General features: G+C 42.9%; 1 protein-coding gene across 1 annotated transcript; it reads left to right on the top strand.

Annotated features, from left to right (window-relative positions):
* The first annotated feature begins 750 nt into the window (after nucleotides 1-750).
* Nucleotides 751-23,920, top strand: LOC119446250 (OTU domain-containing protein 3-like). Its single transcript, XM_037710633.2, has 9 exons — nucleotides 751-926; nucleotides 1,628-1,821; nucleotides 6,556-6,704; nucleotides 8,070-8,182; nucleotides 10,143-10,265; nucleotides 16,608-16,709; nucleotides 18,607-18,712; nucleotides 19,796-19,944; nucleotides 23,212-23,920. Exons 2-9 carry the CDS (start codon nucleotides 1,664-1,666, stop codon nucleotides 23,374-23,376), a joined length of 1,065 nt encoding a protein of 354 aa, XP_037566561.1. The 5' UTR covers nucleotides 751-926; nucleotides 1,628-1,663; the 3' UTR covers nucleotides 23,377-23,920.
* Nucleotides 23,921-24,365: the final 445 nt, after the last annotated feature.

Below are 24,365 nucleotides of genomic sequence, written 5' to 3'. Positions count from 1 at the left end.
GAGAGACAGACAGACGCAGCAGTATATGCCACGCGACAAACGGAAACAACAAAAAAGAAAGCACTTAAGCCGAAATCACACGACCACAAAAGCAGCAGCAAAAGTGATAAGGACGCAGTAACACTCAAAACGGTGGAAAACACGTCTTAATAAAGAACAAAATGAAACATTCACTGTCAAAGAAACATATATACACAAGCGAAAACCGCACGCTACGCTTTTATTTTTTCTTTGAAGTTCATCCACACGGTACTTAGGCCGCAGCGACCGAGCACAGGCCGAACCCACGACCTCTATGTTCGACAATGAAGTGCCGTACTTTGCTGCGGGCCCGTTTCGACCGCGTAGCCGTAGCTGTATCGAGCTTCAATGTGCTCGCGGTAGAGGTACATAAATTGGGTCACGGAGCCCATAATCAGTTTTTCTCATTCTCTCAGGTACCTTCGAACATATTTCACCAAGCACTGTGTGGATATGGTTCGATTAAATGACCTGTCGGGCGGTCAGCTGCCACCTGCGCAGTGAACTGACACGTCTACACACTAGTCGGGCTTCCATTTCGAGCTTCAGGGTACAAGAGCCATTTTTTCGTTAGTTGCTGTTAGTCGGAGTGGTTGCAGGCGTTCTCAGCCTTTTCGCCTGGCAGCTCCCGCGCCCCATCCCTCTATTCATGCTCTCCTCATCCTCATCTGCTTCCTTTCTCCTCCCGCATCCATCAACTCCTCCTCCTCTTTTATTTAGTCAGTGGCCGCAGCTGCCGGCAGATGGCGACTCGGTCGACGCAGCGGGCATCCATTCTTCGTTAGGCTGGCTGCCGCCGTGTAGCGATGCAAAATCGTCTCGGAGATTTTACTTCCCGATGACATGGGACCCCCGCCTATATTACCCCGATGATCCAGATCACACGCTGTGGCCTCACCCGTCCTGTGAGTACGCCGCATGGGTCGGTAGAATCTAGCTTTTCCGGAGAAAGGCGCCGATGTTCCTTCCCGTGTACGCGAGAGCCGCCGGATCTAATGCGAAATCTCGCTACACTGCCTCCGCTTGTGGCGTATGACGCTTAGGCAATGCTGTTCGCGTGGATATTGGGAAGCTCGGGGCTTCGGCTGCGCTCGTTGAACGAGAAATGTGCGCCCAGTTTGCGAGCAACGACCGCATCCGAGGCCTTCGTAAGTGAACTAGAAAAAAGAAAAGGGGGCCATTGGTGGTGTGTGCTCCGGTCAGCGCGTCAGTCATCCTGCTCCGTGCGATACTATTATAGCATATCGTTCGCAACACCGATGTAATCCGGTGCGCGAGTACGCATGAAATAAAAATGAGTGTGCAGGCCTTGTTTCCGATTTACAGAAAGCCTGCGCGCGTACTGTTTCGGTAATAGTTATATTCCCGTAGCTGATGCTGGCACTGGTTTCCATATCGTCAGCTGTAGTGCGGCTGGCACGGCAAGGATCGCTACTCGCTTGGTATAATGCACGGAATCGTTTCCAAAGGGATGGCGATGGCGTTCTTGCTCTTGATTTCCGTTTTACGTTGCCGCTGTGCGCTTCCTTGTTGCTTCGTTGTGAACGGTTTGGCGCTGGTCGCTCACGGACTGCGTTGTGTGCTGTTTTGCATGCGATGTTTGCAGAAGCACGGTTAGGTTCAATATTTATTCGGAAGAAAAATGGCGCGCCGAAAATCGTCGGAAAAGTGCAACCAGCAACAGAAGCCGAGCACCCTGAAGCAAAAGAACAAGGCCAACAGCGACGATGAAAATTTCACGTGCTTCAAAGATCAGCTCAAGGCAATGGGGCTGACCCTACGGGAAATACAGGGTGATGGGTAAGATCGTCCTCCACTGTTTTTGTATGGTGCATCGTAATTGTCTTGGCTCTTGATTATTAAATTGTAAAGCTCGATAGACTGAGTTTTTTCAAAGGAGTTATTTCCTGGCTTCTGGTGTGTCATTGTTACGATTATCATCGTATATTCATTATCCCCTCCCAGTGGACTTCACTAATAACTCGTGCCGTGCTAAAAAATATCAGCTATTTTCCTGGTGTAATAGTTATAAAGCATTTCTACTTTCATGTAAGACAGCATTAGGTAATGGATAAATTCTCTTCAGCAATGTGTGTGTGTGTATAAACTTGTTTGTACATTAGGTATAGAAACACTGACAAGAAAATTTGTAGCAGATGTGACCTGTGCTGACAGTACAACCTAACCACATGCCTAATTATTCATCTTCACATATAATTTTCTTGCTAAAAGTGATCGAATCAAATGCAGTTGAAAGATTAAAACAATAATGAGATCCCGCATTAGTACTACAGCTCTGCCTAAGCACATGCCAAAACTTGGTCACAGATTGCCTAGTCTGGGGAGTGCATGATCTCTGGCTGTCATTACAGTACATTTTTGCTGTCCGTCATATGTGTGCCCTCTTATTTCTAAGACGTAATGAAAACACGAAAGCATGGGTAAGATATTCAGTTTGACATTGCAACAGGGCAATTGAATGTGCATTAGCAGATTACTGTTTTGGGTAGAATTACAGGAAGAGCCATATAGTGTAATATTGGGATGAGTTAAAGGGACCCTGAAATGATTTTGAAAGTATGGAGAGTCAGTAGAGTGAGCCCTTCTGATCATCAAAAGACAGATTTAAGTACTGTTTGTAAAGCGTGTAATTGATTATCGAGTTTTAAACATCTGCATCGCTATAGCTTGCAGCAGCACTGCTTTCTGTGTTTTATGTTGCTTTTGCTCATTCTGTGTAGAATGGATGAATGAGGTCACTTGGGCGAGCGCTCTGACTGGCTTCCCACGTGATGCCATTGGGAATACTTGGAGTATATCACTTTATTAACATTATTTTTAATTACATGCATATATCTAGCAATTTGCATACCTGTAAATATTAGTGCACATATGCTATATATGTGGACGTTTCTTTCAAACCATTGGCACACTTCTGCACGAGATTGCGGATCACCTGCTACAGCTGTTGCCTTCACACATATAGTTGCGTGGCATGGTGAAGGAAGGAATACCCTGAAATGTTTCTTCCGAAAAGCATTGCAAGGCTACCCGGAAAAAGGCGAGATGCGAGAAAGAATGCGACAACGGTTGACAATAGTAAATTGGGGACACAGTCGATGGGTGTGGAAGAGTTCACACATGAGCACAGGTGCAGCAGTGTCTTCTTTGGCAGCCGAAACACGAATAGTGCCAGCACTGTACGGCGCTCGTCTTCCACTGCAGGGGAGTGATGGGAGTAAACTGCAGGGACTGTAGGACTTTAAAAAACATGAATGCTACATATAAACTTTATTTTGAAGTCACCATCACCACAGTAAAGAGAAAAATTGCGCTGGAAACAGATGTAACACACACACGGTTCAAATTGACTGGAACTAGACAACACTTGCGTCGTTGCACAAACGTTGTGCCCAAGAAGGTGGTATGGTATGGTAAAACTTTATTACGGTCCCTAGGAACGCGCGTCAGCACGTACACAAGTGGTACACACGGAATAATAGTGAAGGGGAAACGCCACAACTTGAGAGGAGGGAAATGTTCAACCACCTGTGGCTCTTCTAAATTAGCGCGCCAGCACAAAATTCTTGTTAGAAAGCATTCTGTGACAGATACTTTCTATGTCTAGATGGTTCTCTTTTGGTACTACGAAAATCTTTTCAGGGACCCTTTGAAGTTCGAATTAGAGCTCGAGGGGCTTAAAATTAGTCAACAACCGTGTGTTAAATTCGTCCCTCATAGCTAAGGCGGTGCTCTTATCTACAAAATGTGGTCTGAATATTAAAATAGCTTCGCTTTTCGCCCCTGAAAGTGTTTTAACCTGACGTGTGTATAGAGCATGCTATAGTGGGCTGGGAAACTTTTCCTGGTTATCCATAAGGAACAGATGCCTAGCAAATACGTTTTTTTGTGGAAAGGTTCGCATGGGACAGAAGCCCGTAATACTGCCCATAAAATGTTTTGTCCATACAAATTCAATTCAATTCTTTATTTTTTCCCAACATGTTTCGAATGGTTTCCAGGGCTAAAAGCTGCAGTCTGCAGCTTGACAGAGGCCCAGAAACCAGATACAAGGCAGGGCTTTTACTTCATGCACACGTGGTGCCCGACCTCAATGGCCATGCCAAACCATGAACAGATACATCTAAGTCGGTGAAAGAGCATTAAAAATAACAGATCATCAGAAATAAGAATAATGTAATACATTGTGCAAAAATGCTAAGAAAAAGTGATAACACAAAGAATAGAGTTAGCTTATTACAGTACTAAAGTATACAATACCAGATATCTAAGTTAGCATGTTGTAAAATGCTAAATTAAAAAAAAATACTAGCTTAAAGGTAACACAGGGAATACAGCAAACGTATCAGTAGGTAACAGAGCATTAAAATAACAGATCAGCAGGAGAAATTTGATAAACATTAAATAATTTAACAGTGAAATTATTCACTGTATAAATCACTACAACTGCATTAAACAGAGGATAAGTTTGCCCATGTCCCAGGAACATGACGTAATAAGAACATAAATGAATGTATGCAAAAATAATTTCACTTCACTTTATTACCTTAAAGCAAAAATAATTATAAAATAGTTGACGTAGTAATGCTAATATGGGCTTTGCTATATCTTTGTATCTATTAAGGAGTAACGGGAGGTTATGTTTCAAGGACTGCAATTTATAAAAAGTACGAAGCAGTGTGTGTTTGACACTGGAAAAATTTTTTTGGTTAGCTTGCTTAGTCAAGAAAATTTTTTTTTTCTCCTCTGCTGAATTATAGTGATATGTTTTCCATGGGTCCATATATTTAAGAAGCAGTCCTCAAGCTTTCAGCTTGTGTATGTACTCCACTGAGCAAAAGTAGATGAGAAATTGTGCGATGAAGCCAATTTTCTTCTCCACCTATGAACATGACGTAATATTAAGAACTGCAGTCCAAACTTTGCATTGCAACCTTTCCAATGTGCCCATCAATTTCACTTTGTGCGTTTGAATTACTGTTCAGCTTTTCTGGCAAGCCAGTGGTTCGTATGCTTTTGCTCACAGGTGTGCCTTCCCCTGTATATGTTGGTCTAAAATTTATTCATAGAAAATACCCTGCACAGTAGTTCACTGGCTGCAGTGTTCTGCTGCTATGAACAAGGTTGCGGTTCAACTCTTTCATGGCTGAGACTTTTGAGAGCGGTAGCCTGTGTGCATGATTATCTGAGGCCACATCAGGCATCACTGTAGAGCGCAAGGACAATGACGTTTGGGAATATGGCAGTCTTAGGAATGATGTCTGAGAAATAATGAGGATATGGCCGTTTTTGCTGTGGGAGCCTGCTACTGTCTTAGTGCGTTAAGAGCAAAGGGAACCATTAAAGCCTACTGATAGTGTTTTTCCAGGTTGGGGGGGGGGGGGGCTTGCATTGTGTACATGCTTTACAACATTTCTCTCAAGGAGCAAAGTGCTTTTGGTACAAAGCCAGTCCATTGTTGCCGCATTATTTGCTGCAACTGTGACCTCTTAGGATGTGTGTTTATGGCTAAATCTTGATCACACTTGTACAGTGATACTTGTCAGCCTGCTCCTGGCTTTCCCTTTCTTGTCAAGTGTATATACCGTAAAATACCACAAAAGCACCCAGTTTCGTGCCAGTATTAACATTTCCAAAACTTCAGTATTCTGAAAATTACGTGTTAAGCCCCCTCCCGCCAAGGGGTGTAGGATAGGTGTCGCATTGGACGGCAGCGAGGACGGGCACTTGCATAACCGACTTGCAGGCACCGGAGAGTCCGTGGTCTGTTCAAGTCGCGCGAGTGTCAGCGACGAATGCATTGACTTCCTATTCTGCACCGACTCGGAAGAGTCGTTCGCTAGGTTCAGTGATAATGAGTAGGCACTAGTGTGCCCCATCATTTACCATTTGAAAATAAACATCCTTTCTTTGGTTCCATAGCCACCGTAGCCCTGCCTCGTGAAGTTTTTTCGTTGGCTGCCATCTTGGTTTTTACTGCTTCGACCGGACAAGCGCCCATATTTAGATTAACCCAATTTTCAGTGAAAGTGAGCTGGGTGCTTCAGAGGTGTTTTATGGTATGTTTTCAAAACAAATGATGATAATGCTCAGTATTGGCAGATCATATTTAATATTATAACAGGTGATTTTTCTTGCAGTGTTCTTGAAACACTAATGATACCAATTAGATGCTAAATGACACTCATTGCCTTAGAAAATAACTTTGGGATAACAAGTATACTTCAGAACATTTGCGTAAAAAGCTGTAAAAAGAGCCGGAAAGGCAAGGTTTAGACTAATACGCTTGTGCATGCAGACACTTGTGCCAGGTTTCCGCCTGGTAATAGTTGCGTGAAAATCCCTGAACACAGCACCCATGTACTGAAGCTAAGCTTGTTTGTGTAGGTTTTACCCTCAATTTGCATAAGAGAGCCTCGTTTGCAATTTGTCGTTGAGAGCAAGTATTTCAAGTAAATGACTAATGGGCTGTCATTACACAACTTTTTTTTCCTTCTTCTTTAATCCTAAAAGGAACTGTCTGTTCCGTGCTCTCAATGACCAACTCGAAGGCCATACGAGGAACCACCTCAAGTACAGGTTTGAGACGGTGCAGTACATGAAGGAGCACAGGAACGACTTCGAGCCCTTCGTCGAGGACGAGATCCCTTTTGACCAGCATTGTAAGTATATGCAACTTGTAAACTCTTTCATGGCATAGCCGGTAATCTCTCAAAAGTGTTCCCTGTTCTAGGGGCTTAAATCGCAGCATTCCAACTGAGAGCATAAAAGAAACCATTGCATCACCACCTGGTAACTCCAAGACCCAAGCTACATTCTTCACTCTAGAGCATATTTCACTAAGATCACCTGAAACAAGCTGTGCTTGTCAAGGTGTCAGTTGTATTTTTTTTTCTTTTCTTTTTTGTTGCAACCAAAGCCATGCTTGTCAACACAATTCATGTTGTGCACCTGTATTTTGGCATGCATTCACTTTCTTTTGTGTTTTGAAATATTTGCTTTCGTTATTAAACGGAAGGCAAATTATGCTTCAATAGTAATATAATAGCAAGTCTTTTAATAATAAATAAATATTACATACAGTATGGCGAGTCACATATCTCGATCCTTAGTGAGAATGGCTAGTGGTGGATCCATTACATAAATAATCTTAAAAAGCAGAGCAAATGAAAATGCATAAGTATCGCAGAAAACGCCGTTAGTAGTGCTTGCATGGTGGATACACAGGATGCATACTAACGTCGCCAAGCAGAGCAATTTTAAAGCATAGATCACATGCGGGAGCATCGGTTTATAATGTTAGTAACACATGCTATTTTGTTCAATTGGTATGTGTGGTGTTTCAAAGCAACTGTAAATTTATCGTATGTTTTATCCGTGGAGGTACTTCAAAGGGCATTACGACCAGCAAAAGGCATTACGCGGCGGCCATAAATATTGTTGGATTTTGATAAATTAAGGTTGGTGCAGTTTGCCTGTCTCGTGTCACGTTTGCTCCCTTTTCAGAGTTAGTTTACTTCATTATTATCGTGGGTCATTATAAGGGATGCATTCTCCAAATTTTGAACCAGGATATTGTGCCGATTATAGGAATCTAAATAATGTCACAGAAAAGACGTCTACCCACTGCTGCATGCCGATGACTCTCTTGACCAGTTTTCGGCATGCTAAGTATGTATTTTTCATTCATTGACTTTTAAAATTGGCTTGTTAAGGTTGACGAGTGAGACTGTGAGAGAACTTTATGACTCTGAACAGTCTGTATGAATTAAAAGTGCTGCCTTTCGGCCTCTGCTCTGCTCCTGCCGTTTTCCATTGAGTGATGTGTACCATTCTCGCTGGCTTGAAATGCCAACAATTGCACGAAATATACAAAACTCTGTTGGCGCAAGTAATTTTCTCTTTTTCGAGTAGATCAAGGGTGAATTGTCGGGGAGGGTGTTAAAGTGTCAATGATTGCCTCCACTAAGGGCTTTCATGATTGTTTCAGTGCGTAACCTGGGTGTTTTGTCGCTCTTGTGTTTCAGTACATAATCTGGGTCAGCCTGGCACCTACGCAGGCAATGATGCCATAGTTGCCTTTGCCAAGCTTCATGAGCTTGTTATCGTTATACACCAGCTAAATACTCCTCTGTGGCAGGTGAGTGATAATGACATTTTCCATGCACTTTTTATCATCTAAATCTTTGCAGTGACTGGCCTCAGCAGCCAGTAATCCATATTTAAAATTTTTCTCTAAACACCTTTCCCGAAACACCTCGTTGGTTTAGATTTCCTGAAATTGAGTATCAATCCAAGGCCTCTTGGAGGCGCTGACATATGTAGAAATACGTGTGTAAATTCAAGCATACAGTGTGTAGAAGTGACGTGGATAACCATATTGCTCCCCAGTGACCTCTTGAAACCAGCCTCCTGCTTGATAAGTTTTGCTTTCAGATTCAAGTAAATCATGTTAGTGTGAATGAAACCACCTTATCGGAAATTTTAACAGAGAAGGCAACATTCCGGACTGCTGAGTAAGCCTCCAAAACTTGCAGGCTGGCTTTTATTCGTATTTAAGTGGTTGCTTTACTTACCTTTATTCTCATTAACTTTTCGTTTGCTATCTTGAATTTTGTTGACCCAGCCTGTATGGGGGCGGCCTTGCTTACTTCTTAAATTCTACTGATGATCCAACTGTTCCAGCTTTTGTTTTGTGGTCAGAAACTACTGACTACTGGTCAGAAACTACTAACATATCGACTTCGGTCAGGTACCTGACCGAAGTCGATATGTTAGATAGATGTATAGAGCTTGCAGCTTTATACCAGTCCGTTTCATACATAGCTATGCAAGTAGTGTAGTTTTGCAAGTCTATCACTCTGTGCGTATTGAAATAAGCAGGTTTAAATCAGCATCGCTTCCTATGGAATAACTTCTTTATTGTAACTATGATGCATGTATACCGTATTTACTCCGGCAACATTGATGACCAGTTGCCTTCACCCAAAAAGATCACGTACTCGTGATGCCTGCGGCAAAAAGGATGTTCCACATCCGCCCCCAAGGTTTGTGTGTGGTGGGGCTGGCTAACACTCCCAGGTTTAGTTGTAGTAGTAAAAAATGTAAATACCCCAGATAGTGGATGGGAAAATGGCGCCGCGGTATCTCAATGGTAAGAGCATCGCACGCGTAATGCAAAGACGCGGGATCATTCCCCACCTGCGGCAAGTTGTTTTTTCATCCACTTTAATTTCCATTAATTTATCATTTCTTTCATTCACTTCGTAAGTACAAGTAATTTCCTCTATGTTGTCCTTGGTATCGTTGTTTGTTGGCTTCTTACGATATGATTAATCAAAATTGAGCCCCTTGGTTCCCTTTCTTCTTGTTCAAAAACTAAACATGTTGTGTGCAGCATATTTATTAATTCACAATCATAAGGTGTGAAATATTACAACAGATTATTTTAACACCATTTTGGTGCCTGATGTTGGAACTCAATATAAGCACTGTAGCCATCCACCTTAATTTTTAAGTATTTTATGTCTTGCTGAGCCTCCTCTCCCACTATGACTTGTCATTTTTGCTATTGCAAAAGTGTACTTTACTAATACTGTGCAACTTCATATTCCTCTTTAGTGTCCCTTTAAGTTGGCATTTCTTTAATAAGCAACATCCGAGTCGATGTTGTGTTGCCCATTGAATGCTCCGCTTGTTTATCTGCTCGAGCTGCAAAAGATAAAATGCCTGTCTTGGCTTTCTCATCAGAAACTTTTGTATTCTGTCACCATACTAATGGCAAATTTGACTGGTGGTGTGAGAGCGTCGTTAGGCTGCTCTAAAACTAATGTAAAACAAGAACGAAACTGTATGCACAGACAAAGGACTTAACAGCGTTACTGTTGCTTTCTGAACATTATAGGAGTGTGCTTATTGTAAATAAAGGGCAGTTACTTTGTTAAACAACCTCTGAAGCTTTGCAAGAGTGCTCTGAAACGAGCAGTCAAATGTGCCGGGGGCAAGTCTTATGCACTGGACCTGGGAACAACATGTCAAGCCTAACCATGCCATACCTCGAAATCACAGAACACCGTTTTTTTTTTCTTTTTTTTTTTCAGGTGAAGGGCACGGACAAGCCTAATGCCACGGAGCTCCACCTGTCCTACCACAATGGCGACCACTACAACAGCGTTCGTAAAATTGGCGACAATACTCAGGGTCCCGCATCAATCCGATTAGCTGTAAGCCAACACGAAGTTTGAATGCCCGTCAGTGTGGCCTCCGTGTGCTCTGTGTCATTTTCCCCCTTAGTCCCTCACCCATGCGATGCGCGTGCTATAACACTGCCACTGGCAAATCAGCTGCCACCAAAGTGCGCTTCTTACACCCCTGCTTCACAAAACCCCATCGTGCGGTTGCTAGCTGCATTCCTTCTCATTGTTTTTTATTTTATATATCCTCATTCCCTTTCGATGTGCCATATAGCATGACGGAAGTGAAGGCAGGCGCGAGTGCTGTGTGACTGCATTAGTATGTGGTGTGTTCAACACAGTGTGATAATAGATATATATATATATATATATGCGTTCGTATATAAATTGTAAATCTGTGTATATAGATAACACATATAGTAGTGACTTATTCCAGAGGAAGTCGCTAAGCCTATTGGCCATTTTTGGCCTGTACCACCGATGTGCTTTCAATAAAAAGAGGCGATGCGGGAACCTGGTCTGAGGAGAGGAGAACCAAAAAAATCCCCCCCCAAAAAAACACTTGTGTTCTGTGTGCGTTTCTTGCTTGGTTGTCGCTTTTGGCTTTGAACTGCCCAGACACGTGCGACGGTGCAGTCGCAGCCCATTATATCGCTAGGTTAGCTAGGCTAGAGGTCAACTGTAGTGAAATCTCACTTGAACCTTTATTTGCTAAAAATGAATGGTAAACATCACCAAAGTGTGGCAAACTAGTAAGGCTAGAAGTCCCAGATTTTGAATTAAAAGCATTCAGATTGCTTTGTAGGAGACTTACAGGCACTTCTAATGGTGTGCCATGAAGCCACACGATAAGCCAATGATGATGTCAATCCCATAATCACACGTTGCGTGTTGAGAGCTGTCCCAGTGGCATTTTTTGTTCTTAGAATATACAGCCGCACGCAGCGTACATAGTACTATGCATGTGGAGCAATGAGCAGGCATGTTGGTTCTGATCAGGCCAAATCTAGGTTATGTGCAACATCCGGCAAGTTGTAATTGGGGCATCTTTTTTTCCAGTTTCAGTATAGAAAACATGGATTTTGACATACTTCTGATGCACATGGTTGCCTTTTGCACAGAGTGTCCTCTGTAGCTACAGCATCGCCACAAATGTTTGTTACAGTATGTGAAATTTTACTGCAGTTGGCCTCTAAGCAGCAAGTGAATTGTAAGCATTCGGCGCGCTTTATAGAGGGTAGCTGAAACTTGGAATATACAGGGCACCCTAAGAGGGCATCATTAAGCAATTGATTAGAAAGGATGTGGGCAGCTTACTTGTTAACATGATAGATTCCCACATTTTCAAGATAGCCCGTAGGGCTGTTTATTCTATTTTCTTATTTCTTTTTGTGCCAAGTCACATACCTGAAGATTTTAACTAGTGGAACATGGGCGGGTGTAGTGCAACTAACGGCACAAAACAAGGTGCACCGGGTACTGTTATTCTTGGACTGCTAACCTTCAGAACAAGCTGTTTCTCCGGAAAACACTGGCTAAGCTACCCCCTTCCCATCCTGCTGTGTGCAAGGTGAAAGTTTTTGTCCTATTCCTGCTCGTGGCCTGCTAATGCTCCCTGCCTTGTGTGCATCCTTTAATGTGTGTTCATCTTTGGCTTTTCGCTTAATTATGCCCCTTTTTGTGCATGCCTGTTGAACTTTTCCTTTTATGTTGTACCTCAATATAACGAGCATGGTTATAACATATTGGATATAATGTAGAACTGGCACATTTCTTGCCGATAGGGGGCAGTGTGTAACAAATGTTATACTTAACATAGGATATAATGAAGTTATGAGAATTCGAGGCTCGACTATACTGGAAGCATTGCTTCCCATGAGTCGGCAAAGGGTTTGTGGAATGAGCAACCTTTGTTGAAGTGCACAGGCAGCATTGTGTTTTAACAAAAACTACAGAGCCATCTGGCAGGGCATCCGAAGTGTTGCAAAACACTGGGACGTGGAAGGGAGGGCGTGAGTCGTGCTTGTTCTTGAGAATTAAATTCTCCACCAGAGTCCCACATCGTACAATCCAGAGACTGTCTCAAATTTCTGGTTGGCAATGAAATGGCATAGTCTCAAAAAGGAACTACTCTCTTGCAAACTTGGGAGTAAAATCGCGTCAACATGATTTCAATGCCTCCTATAGACTCCTCGTTCACACATACAGCGTGCCGAGGTTGTTTGTGGCCACTGTGTGCTGCGTTCGTTGGGAAAAAGGCACCCACTCAAGGCACCAAAACACAGTGCATTTTTTGTTGCATGTTTACGAGTATTTTTTCAGTTCCCAACGAAGCCCCACAATATGGCCTAATGTGCACTCCATTCGTAAGCAGTGGTGGTATGGCCTGTGCACTTTTGACAGAGGTTGCAATGTTGTACGAAATGCAGTGAAGGACCAAGTAAGTTCAAAGGTGTTCCAACACGGAGGCTCTAGAATTCAAGAACCAAGCACGTTGCCAAACTGAAGCTGCCGTACATGTTCATGGTAGAGTCAAAGAAGGTGTACTATAAGTAGTTGTTCAAATGCAAACAGTGGAGCACATGGTTTTCTTGCAGCCAGAATGCAAAGGCCACAGAGCTGCATGACCAACTGTGGTGTGCCACAAGCGGTATGTGACACATCAGAGTTTGCAGGGCACGTTTGCGCCTTTTTCTTTTCGCGGGGCTGCATCAAAAGCACGCGCTCTGGTGAGCGCATTTGAGTGACTTCATGTAGTACAGTCCTTTGCAGAGTATGACCAAGGTTGCACCAAAATTTTATCGTGCCCTTGCATCAGCTTTGTTTCATGCTATGTGTAGCATAAGACTTGTTAGGCATTTTAGCAGAAAAACTGAGTTACTAAGCTAATGCAAGGGGACGAGCTTGTACCAAAATTTTATCGTCCCCTTGCATCAGCTTTGTCTCGTGCTATGTATAGCATAAAGCTCTGAGGATTTGTTAGGCATTTTAGCAGAAAAACTGAGGTACCATATTCATGCGAACCGAACTGCTCCCTTTCTTTTTTTTAATGACCACAGTGGGAAGTGTGTAGATTCAAATCGGGTCTTTATTCTTATTTTCAACAAAAAGGGGGGGGGGGGGGGTGGCAGAAAGACCTGCTGTATTGTAAATGGACAGAGCTGAACACCTTAGATACGCAGTATAGCAAGCAGGTGAGGGCAGCTTTCTTGCTAAGCAATTTAAATATGCTATCAAGTTACTGTACTGTAGTAAACAGGCAACTGAGGCAGTAAAAAAAAAAGTACAATGTCCCATGAAATATATTGTTTGCTTGAAAAGATTTCAAAAGTAACTTTCAGCAGACAAACCACTTGTGGTCAACTAGTTAAATGACTGCTTGTCATGATGACTCTTGTGGTTCATTGACACTGCAACGTACTTGACAAGAATTTCTCTGTGTCACTGCTCCTAGAGTTTTCAACTTATAGCAGATTCCTTGTTTGTCCTGTTTGTGAATATGCATTTTGCAAGGTACCACTACATAAGCTTGGAGGCAAATGTATTCCACAATTCACAAAGGTGTTATGTTTAGATCTTCAGAGCATTGGGGTGTGTGTGTGTGTGCTTAGATTCACGAGCATGTGTTACATTTTTTTTTTTTTTTTGGAGCAGTGGTTTGCCACACTGTGAAAATCTGCGGCCCTTTTGTTAATGGTACATGAAAGGAAAAATTTTAAGAATGTAAAGCTAAAAAACTAAGTCGACCTGAATTGAAATATCAGTTTTCCAAAGTGTCCAAAGCACCACATTTATTGAGAGCAGATCACCCACTGCAGTACTTTAGTGGCTATGATGTACTACTGGGAAGGGGGGCTCAAGGTCGCAGAGTCGATATCGCTAATGGCAGCTGCATTTCAATTCGGGTTAATAGATTTAGGTGCACGTTAAAGATTCCCAGCTGGTCGAAATTAATCCAGCCCCCACTACCTCATAAACTGGTTGGCATTCTATGGACATAGTAGCCTTTGGGCCATTAAACTTCATAAGTCATCATCATCACTACCTCATGATCAGATCGTGGTTTTGGCACATAAAACCCTAGAATTTAATTTAAATTGAGAGCAGAGCATTCGCAATTAGAAAAAATGATGAATGGACAAGATTAGTGCTGCCACTGGTAAAGGCACTACACTAGCTGCCACATGTAATTGATAGATTGTATTCAACGGTTAATAAGAATAATGAAAAAACTTCATGTGCGTTTAGAAACAAAATGAAATGCAGCTAGGCCAATTTTATTGTTCTACATAGAACTCACAAGTGCAATCTCCTCATGCCTCTCTGTTGGGAAGGTTCTTAAACTTCTTTTTAGCGGGAGTGTGACACCTCCTCCATCTATTCTTTCAACTAAGCAAGACTTGGCAGGTAGAACATGATCATAATGTGAATTGTGGAAGTATGCTGCGGCCCTTTTGATTGTTTGTGATTTTCTTTGCAACATTATCACCACATAAAACAAGCATTGCAAGGTTTCTTGAAAAAGTTTTATAGTGGTTTAGGTTGGTTTAATGTTTTGCCTTTTGTGTCCTTTTAGAAATCCTGCTTCAGCTGCCTATATAGACATTTTTTTTTTGCGATGCTCACATGGGCGTAGTAACACAAACCTTGTCATATATGGGTCTGCATATATGGACAAAAGAAAATTTAGCCGTGTACTAGTTGCATCCCGATTCTGCTGCTATAGCAGGTTCCTTTAACGCTTTGCCATTGGCTCTATTGACATCACACATACTACGTTGAACTTAGTCTCCCAGTCATTGCAGAAGTTAACATCAGCAGAATAGAATTGAACGAAAGCATTTGCAGTATTATATTGGACCAACACCGAGACTCATAGCGGGACTTTTAGCCTGTGTATTCATACACACAATTTATCTTGATGCTCCTTCTTAGATTTGTGTTTAAAACCTGTTTCACAAGATCCAATATCCACTTGTGATTTTGTTTTTTTGCATTTGTGATAACCGTAATCTATGCACTCTTGTTTTACATAAGGTGCGATGGTTGTGATTTTCGCGTATCTGAAACACATAGTCTTCAAGCCCAAGCTTCAACTTGAAATTTCTATCTTCGTAAACATTCAGGACAGTGGCTCTTTCTCCGCGTGTACAAGATCGCAAACAAAATCCCACCGTGTGAAACAGGCTTAATAAAGGGCATACTTGCTTTTGACCGGAGTAGTCTCTGCGCTTCTGCAACACACTGCTCAGCCATTTCTGAAATGACGAGTTTCTTGGGAAACACCCTTCCTATTCAGTGCCTCTGCTCAAACAAACACTGAGAGCACCCTGAAAGAACATGTTGCTGGGCTACTTCGTGTACGTGTGGGTGCCGGGTGTTTCTGCCCGCTGTATGGCGGAGGTATTTCTGAAGTGCAACAAATGCTATTTACTGGCGATATGTTACTAGACATTTTACCAAGTATTGTAATCTGAAATTTTAAACAAGAATTAAGATGTGTGCTAATTAAACATTTCAATTAAAAAGAATTTTTGTTTCATAGGCAACACAGCCTCATTACTGCTGTCATTGTCACTTAAAGACACCTCCTTATCAACATCGAAGCTATCTGAATCAGAGTTCATAAGTTCTTGAATTTATGCATCATTAAAAAATTGCATAGGCTTTTTTATGCTGGTCCATGTCTGAAAACAGAAGATGCGAGCAACACTAGCAAATAAGCTTTGTTGTGCCATCTGTTGTATTAGAACAAAACCTGCTGCGAAATTTTCATTTAAGCAACTTCGATGTAGATGGCACAACCAGCCAATGGATGTTTCACATTCGAGAATTTTTGGGAAAGGCAAGGATTGTGCAGAAAGTGGGACACTGCTTTACTTGTGCATGGCCAGGATATGCATCAGCACCCAGACGAGCATACTAGAGCAATTGCAAGGTTAAATACGCTTGCGCTGTGAACAAACGCAAGAGACGCAGGACAGGCGCTGCTGTCCCATGTCATTTTTCTCGTTTTTATGCAAAGTGTGCACTGATTTAAGCCAGCAAACTACAAGGGCTCAACTGAGAAGTTATGGCTTATGAACTGCCAAGAGTCATCGTTAAAACAGTGACTGCTTCTGTCGAAGAGCAGGGACTCTGCCTGTGGAAGGGGTGGAAAAGTGCCAAGTCAGGACGGATGTGTGAATGTGCCGAGTCACGGCTACCCTCCTTTCTCTCTCTCTCCGTGCTGTCTCTGTCTCCAGTTCCTTCTCTCATTCTCAGTGCCATGCAAAGCATCCCCCCTCCTCCGCTCGTGTTTCAGTGCATGCAATGGCTGCTTCCTGTCCGCGATGTCAATCGATTAATTGTTCAATACCTCTTTGAACAAAGGCATCAAAGGTCGACAAACAGCAGAATTCAAGTACAGAAGGGGCGTCCGGTGATGCAACAGCACCGCTGGAAGAGCAAATAATGCGAGAGACTGGCATCCAAGTAAGTACTCCTCGTGCATCTTTAAGTGTTGTCATAAGCATTTGTATCGTTTGCACAGTGCTAGTATTGTTTGCATTGCTCTTGTGGCATTACTTATTTATTGTATCTTAAGATGCTCAAGTTTGGAACAGCAGTGGCAAAACAAGGTGGCCATTATTAACAGTTCATCTCCATCTTTCTGTGGACCCTTTGTCTTGTCAACATGGGAACAAGCATTTTTTTGTACATATGTGTATGGATTCCAGGCCCACCTCACCAATCCATTCCCGTCGAAATGTGCAGATTATTCAAGATTCTGAAACATTTTCTTCTATTCAAGCTGTCCACAAGATGTCTGCTGCTCGTCTGTCTGGCTTTGCATACTGAAGTAGGCATTCAAAAAGGTCAAGAAGGCTTACAGCTGCACCTAAATACTTATTGGCTTTGTCATCATTGGCCCTAGTCCTGCCAGTTCTTTAAAAAGCTGCTGTCCTCCATAGAAAACGTCTGCAATATTTTCCAATTTGCTGCCAACTTCCGGAGGCAAATTCCTTGTTCCTCAAATTTATGGCCAGAAACTTGGTGGGTCAGTTCCAAGAGGTTATTCCATGCTTAGGAGCAAGGTAAACCTGGTTATTCAGCACTTGTTTTAATATGTCCCCTTTTGTCATTGCCATCTCTAAGCTGCTCTGAATTTTCCACATAAACTCATACCAATTAGCCCGGGTTTAATCTGCACTTGTGTTGACATGGCCCTTTTTTTGCCTTCGTCTCTAAGCTGCGCTGAATTTCAAACATGGGATCACTCTGCACCTTTGTCAGCCATGCAGTGAAGGAGTGCAAACGGGTTGCTCTATGGGGTGTGCAGCTGGTACAGTGAATCCAGGTGGCTGTCACGGGAAACGTAGAGAGCTGTTCAGTTGACGAATTACCTGCTGGCATGGATTAGTAATGTTGCATTGAATTGCAATGAGACGTTTTTTGGTTCAACATTCCAAAGTGACTTATGTGCTATGAGAGGCACCATCGTTGGGAAGATCCGGATGATTTCGATTGCCCGGGGTTTTTTTTATTGTGCACCCAAAGCATGTACCATCACTGGCGTTCTTTTCATTCTGGCCCCGCCAAATGTGGCTGCTTCAGCGACTTGAACTTACAGCCTTGTGCTGAGCAGCAAACGCCTTAGCTCCCGAGCCACAGCAGCAAGTAAAGGGAGGGTAAAGTAAGTTGTTGGGCAAGTTCGCACATGTTCGTGAATAGAAAAAAATCTGCACGAGAAAGAATGACGCCGACGCCTCCCTCATTAGGCATAGGAACAGTGCAAAAAGACAAGGATGGAAACTAGAAAGACGCCACACAAGTGCCGATAACAAAATGTGCTTTGCCACATGACATCAGATTGTCAAACACTACGAAAGCAAGAATAGAAAGGGGGGGGGGGGGGGAGGAATGCAGGAAGGACATATTGCCATGCCTTCCAAGATAAGCCAACTAGCCAAACACACCCTATTGCAGTTCAGCTTCGTCGACTTTGTTCCTTTTTCATGCATATTTCTTCCTATTCACGAGAGGGAGGGTAAGAAAATGAGGCTTGATTAAATTAGGTTTAACATTGAAAAGCAACACAGGACTATAAGGGACACTTCAATCGAGGGCTTCACATTAATTTTGACCAGCTGGGGTGACATACTGTGCCACCTACTAAGCACCGCACGGTTAGTATGTTAGTGTGCCATGCTTATTGGAATGTGGCTGCCACGGCCAAAAATCAAGCCCTCGTGCCTTTTAGTAGGGCGCCGTTGCAAATGAGCCACCATGGCAGGTGCCTCGTGTATTGATGAACCTGTGCTATTAGGTTTTTATCAGTGTCTGCACACTGCTGGACAGGCTGGTGCTTACAGTTCGCGATCATCCACAGGACCTGCAGCTGATCAAGGAAGCCCTGCAAGAGAATGGCTTCAACAAAGTGGGAGCCATTAGTCAACTCATGACGCGCCGGGCTTCTCTCCCCAGTAGGGACACAGGCGAGTACCATTCACACAGCGTGAAATAGTGCAAGCAAACCACCCGACAACACACAACGATTAATCCTAGGTGTATGCACACACAGATGTAGAACAACAAATAACTTGTTCTTGTGTGAGTTGGTTGATATTTGGGAAGCCACTGTAGTGCAAATAACCTCTTAAGCCATCAATTTTGTCAATTGAAAATTTTGTTTCAACAATTGTATCACCAGAATCTTAGAGCATACAGCTGTAGAATACATTATGCATTTTCAATTACTCAGCAAGTTATGTCAAGTTTACAGTATGTGGACCTTATGTGAGAACTCTCTACAGGAATGTCAGATACGAGAACATCAACTGTTTCTTGTCTAGCACACTTGAAAAGCACATATTCAGCCACTTTTAAAATGTGCCTGATGTAAGACATTTTGAAAAACAATGAAAGAAGTGAACACACTACATGATGCGATACTGACACCAAGAGCAAACAACTGTCTACCTTCCAACTCATTTTGCACACATATTATTCTAACTTGTAGAAGAGGTCCACTGAGAAGTGTTTCAATATGTATGCGATACATCTTAAATATGTTTTCATCAGTGCTTTTGCATTTTATACACTATTTTGGTTTGCACAATTGTGCACAGAGCGCCGAAAGGGGATAAAGCAAGCACAAAGTGAAAGCAAAGAGGGCACCCGTAGTGTCCTATCTTCTGTTGCTCATGTTTGTTATATTTGCACTACAATGGCTTCAGCATTTAGAACTACGTACCTCCATTCTGTTCTGCAACTTGTGAAACACTTACTTCAACTCTGTGGTTTCTTTGCCAGCAGTCATTGAGAACAGCTGTGCCGACCCATCCGTTGAATCAATCTTGTGGTGTAATGCTCTCTTAAACTTCACCTCAAGCCAAATTTTGGCAAGCCTGGTGATACAATTATCTCCCTTTCTTTCCATTGGCTACGATGCTATGGTGTCCACTTTTTAAATTTCTCTCACTTGAGTTTTCTCTTTGTACTTGAGAGAGATTGCAACTGCGAAGATATCAAGTTCTGTGACCGTGTGTGGCAATTTCTTTCCTTTTTTCTTCTGCCAGAGCCCTGTGAGGAAGTAGAGTCGATCTGGAACACAGACGGACTGGAACCTTTGATAGTCAATGAGGGTGCAGCAGCAGTGTCGCCAAAGAACGGCATTACAGAACCTGAAGAGGGCAAAACGAAAGCAGATTCCACACCTGGCCAAAAGGTAGGGCCAGTGTAATGCCACTAGATAGCCTTACCACTGCTTTGTTTAGCAGTGCTGTACTGTCATTCGGTCTACCCTTCAACTGGCACTTTGGCAATATTGTGAAAATATCCACGAATCATTACTCGCCAAACATTAACAGCTCAGCCTCCACGTTTGCTTTCAGGCATATGATTTAAATTTAAGTAGGTTGCACTTCTTACAGGAGGTGCAGAGTAATGCGCAATGAGAGCATGTGGCTTTTTTTTTTTCTTCACTGTACGACACATCTAGATTTTACAGAGAGGAAATGCTTACAATTGCATCTTGGGAACTTGTTCTCGCAGTAAGAGTTTCTGTAAAGTCTGCAATTTACCAAACACATAGATATTCCAGTTACCTTTCTTCATCAAACTGTAAAACCAGTAAAGATTTTAAGGTTCTGTATTTTTCATATATTGCTGTCGAATGCTTTCATACTGATATAATCTCGACCGGGTGAGGTGGGTCGTCACCGCAGGAATCAGGAGACGACGATGAAGGCGGGCATCATGATGATGAAAAAATAGAAAAGATTGTATTCACTTCATTGGTACATGGTTTTGACTCTATCCGAGTCTCGAGCGGTTCTGATTGGAATGTGGCTGCCACGCCGAAATGCCGGCCACCACGAGGGGATTTAAGGCCGTCCTGGCCCCCGTGTTAATCAGAACCGCTCGAGACTCGGATAGAGTCAAAACCATGTACCAATGAAGTGAATACAATCTTTTCTATTTTTTCATCATCATGATGCCCGCCTTCATCGTCGTCTCCTGATTCCTAGTTCTCTATGACGCTGACGCCTCCCTCATTAGGCATAGGAACAGTGCAAAAAGACGAGGATGGAAACTAGAAAGACGCCACACAAGTGCCGATAACAAAATGTGCTTTGCCACATGACATCAGATTGTCAAACACTACGAAAGCAAGAATAGAAAGGGGGGGGGGGGGGCAGGAATGAAGGAAGGACATATTGCCATGCCTTCCAAGATAAACCAACTAGCCAAACACACCCTATTGCAGTTCGGGGAACTTGTGGAAGTGTCAGACCTCTGTCGGGCGGTCAAGTTGGCGACCTCCTCTCCCTCGGGTCTTCCTTCTTGGTAGCTCGCTGTTTTCGTCTGCTCCGTAGAGGTCAGACGCTCTCCCGGGGATGAAAGAGGATTATCTCGTCACGGGAAAGGCGCTCGAGCTTGATTCCTACAGAGAGGAAATGCTTACAATTGCATCTTGGGAACTTGTTCTCGCAGTAAGAGTTTCTGTAAAGTCTGCAATTTACCAAACACATAGATATTCCAGTTACCTTTCTTCATCAAACTGTAAAACCAGTAAAGATTTTAAGGTTCTGTATTTTTCATATATTGCTGTCGAATGCTTTCATACTGATATAATCTCGACCGGGTGAGGTGGGTCGTCACCGCAGGAATCAGGAGACGACGATGAAGGCGGGCATCATGATGATGAAAAAATAGAAAAGATTGTATTCACTTCATTGGTACATGGTTTTGACTCTATCCGAGTCTCGAGCGGTTCTGATTAACACGGGGGCCAGGACGGCCTTAAATCCCCTCGTGGTGGCCGGCATTTCCTTCGGGGAAGTCCACTTTCAGTTTGGTTTCTGTTGAGACAAGGCAGAAACAAACTAAAGAAAAAGTTAGCATATGCATGTTTAGAGTTATGTTGACAGTAAGAATGTTAACATATATACTAGCCATACATTCTCCAGATGTGCCACACTATGTTTCTTTGCAACTTCCCTTAGGTATATCCGGTAACTGCTGCAGTGCAGCAGCATTATGATATTACAGGTGCAGCATCCATTCAATATACCAAGTGCTTCTTTTTACACCATATAGAGTTTTTATAAATCGCCTGTGGCATATAGCACAATTCTAGTCCTTGAGCTGAATTACGCGAAGAAGTGGATATCACTTGCATGAGAAATCAAATTGCATAATTGAGTAAAAAATTTAATAATTCAGTGTTTAACTAATTACATCACAGCACGTATTGCATTTTACGAATTGTAGCCAGTGAGTTAGCAAAGCATATCCACTTGGAACTAATTCTGAGGATGACACTGGTTTCGAGAGGTGTGTCGTCAAACTTATGGTAAAAATGTACTCTTGTTTCAACTTATTAACTAAGCGCCATTTTATGCATTGAAACACAAAAATAATTGTAATGCCAACATACTTCGTTGCCTACCTTGGGAATGAATTTCTGTAAACTGGGCTCATCTTGAGAATTCGTTCCAAGCGTATATGCCTTGCAAAACTTACCAGCAACAATTCCTAAATTACAATTATATGCCATAAAGTAATTAGTTCTAAACCAAGTGGAAGTTAAAGAGACCCTGAAACATTTTTCTAACTAATCATAGAATTTCCTCATTATTAAAGGGCATTCATTCACGAATCTCATGCTGCAAAAGGTTTTCGAATCCTTCAACTACGGAGTTATTGCACCGCTTTCTCTCTCTTTTCGTCTTCGCTAGCATGCTGGAAGCTACACAGTGGAGAAACCAAGAGGGCAAGGCCCTGGCCAAAAGTTGAGTGTCACAGCGGTGAAAGGGCTTGTCACAGCACCCCATGGTGGCTGCGCTAGACTACGCTACGCAGCGCGCCGTTGCCACCTCTGAGGCCACGCACAGCAGACGCGGATATGCGCAGTGCAATATAAAATGATTTTCCTGTCTTTTTTGAGATCACAGACATATATATATATATATTCTTTTTAATTATTGAACTCAAAATGAGCAATTATGAATCACTGCGAATGCTGTCGTGATCACGAAATCAGCCAATAGCGTTGATGTGTCCAGCTGCTTTCGATGACGCTGCATGACGACATTGCGTAAGCGAGAGCAAGCGATATTTCAGCTGTGTTTGACAGGAGATTGTTAATTCCCTGCTGCATGCAGTGCAGTAATATTTGGCTCACATGTTCACAGCAGCCTGTACGACAGATTGGCCAACGTTTTCTTCTTATGTTCAAAAAGTGTTTCAGGGCCCCTTCATGTGGAGTTTCGTTAATTATTCGATTATGCATTTGGATTTCTCGTGCAAGTAATGTCCACCTCGGAGTAATCCAGCTCAAGGAATACAAGTGTGCTATCTGTCACAGGCAACAAACTAAAATTCTGTATGGTCTAAAAAAATGCATCCAGTAGATATCGGAGCTGATAACGAAAGATGCTTCACAACATTATTGCTTCTTAGGTGTTTGCTTAACTGTGGCTCTTTGCAGAAACGGCTATCATCTAAGGCAAAGAAAGAGATTAAAAAGCAGGAGCGCAAGCAGCGAAACATCCAGCGCAAGAAAGGCGACAGCAACACCCTCAAGCTTCGCAATGAACAGGAGGCCAAGGCGACTGACGTCATTGTGGCTGACTTCAAGTACCTCACCATCTGAACTTTGCCGAGCAAAGGCCACTGGTGCCGCCTTCCCTCGACACAAAGACGAAAAAAAAAGTGGACTGTACAGACATTCCAAGTTGCGTGCCTTAACGACTATTCGTGCGTTTGGAGGCGACGACGTAGTTCCTGTCAAAAACCGATTCGACGCCGAGGCAACGGGGAGGAAGAGGTCTCCGGCTTCATTAACTTATTTAGAATGAAAGTGGGTTGTGAGTGTCCTTCGCCTTGCGGGACAAGCGTGATAGGTGCGTGCGAGCGTTTCGCAGCCCCCTTCGCCTTTTTGACGGACTTTCGGGGCTGTGACACCTTCTGTTGTTGTTGTTTGGAAAGAGAGACTTTGCATTTCGACGTTAGCGCCAATCAACTCCTTCTCGTGGGCTCCCATTTCCTACCGTCGTCTTACGACGGAGCGCTGTAGTGTGTTCTGAAACTCTCTGCTATGTATAATTTATTTAGATTACCAATGACCTGCTGCTCCAGTGGCGAGCGCACATAGATGCTGTAAAGTTATGATGTTGGTTATAAAGAAGATGACCGTACGTGCTTGCTTATTTTCTCTCCAACAGTAGAGTTTAAGCGATCCTGTCCATGAACATACTGCAGTTTATGAAACACCCGAGACAAGTGGGCGCCACATTGCTGGCTGCACCGTCTCATGACGCCGACATCAACTAGGGACACTAAAGCAAAATATAAGCCAAGCACAGCATTAGTAGATTACCCTTACCAAAATAAGCCACTGTGACCATGAGAGGAGGCTAGGCAAGCCAGAAAAGACGCAGAAATGAAAGACGAGTGGGCACAACACTGCCTTGAAGTTTCTGTACCAGCCGACTTTGATGAACCTGGTTAATTGTTTGTAGGTAAATATGGGCTACATGGCATTCTAAAGGAGCCAAGAAATGAACTCGGCAAGTTGCAATAACTTCTACTGCACCATGACAGCCTAAATACAAGAAAGTATTTCTAAATCCATGATGTCAC

The sequence above is a fragment of the Dermacentor silvarum genome, chromosome 3 (genome assembly GCF_013339745.2).
Source record: "Dermacentor silvarum isolate Dsil-2018 chromosome 3, BIME_Dsil_1.4, whole genome shotgun sequence".
Lineage (NCBI taxonomy): Eukaryota > Metazoa > Arthropoda > Arachnida > Ixodida > Ixodidae > Dermacentor > Dermacentor silvarum.
This window is presented reverse-complemented; position numbering and strand designations above follow the sequence as displayed.

Coding starts and splice junctions, on each gene's coding strand:
- LOC119446250 (XM_037710633.2), top strand. CDS start 1,664: ATGGCGCGCCGAAAATCGTCGGAAAAGTGCAACCAGCAACAGAAGCCG. Junction 1,822..6,555: donor CGGGAAATACAGGGTGATGG/GTAAGATCGTCC, acceptor TAATCCTAAAAG/GAACTGTCTGTTCCGTGCTC. Junction 6,705..8,069: donor GATCCCTTTTGACCAGCATT/GTAAGTATATGC, acceptor CTTGTGTTTCAG/TACATAATCTGGGTCAGCCT.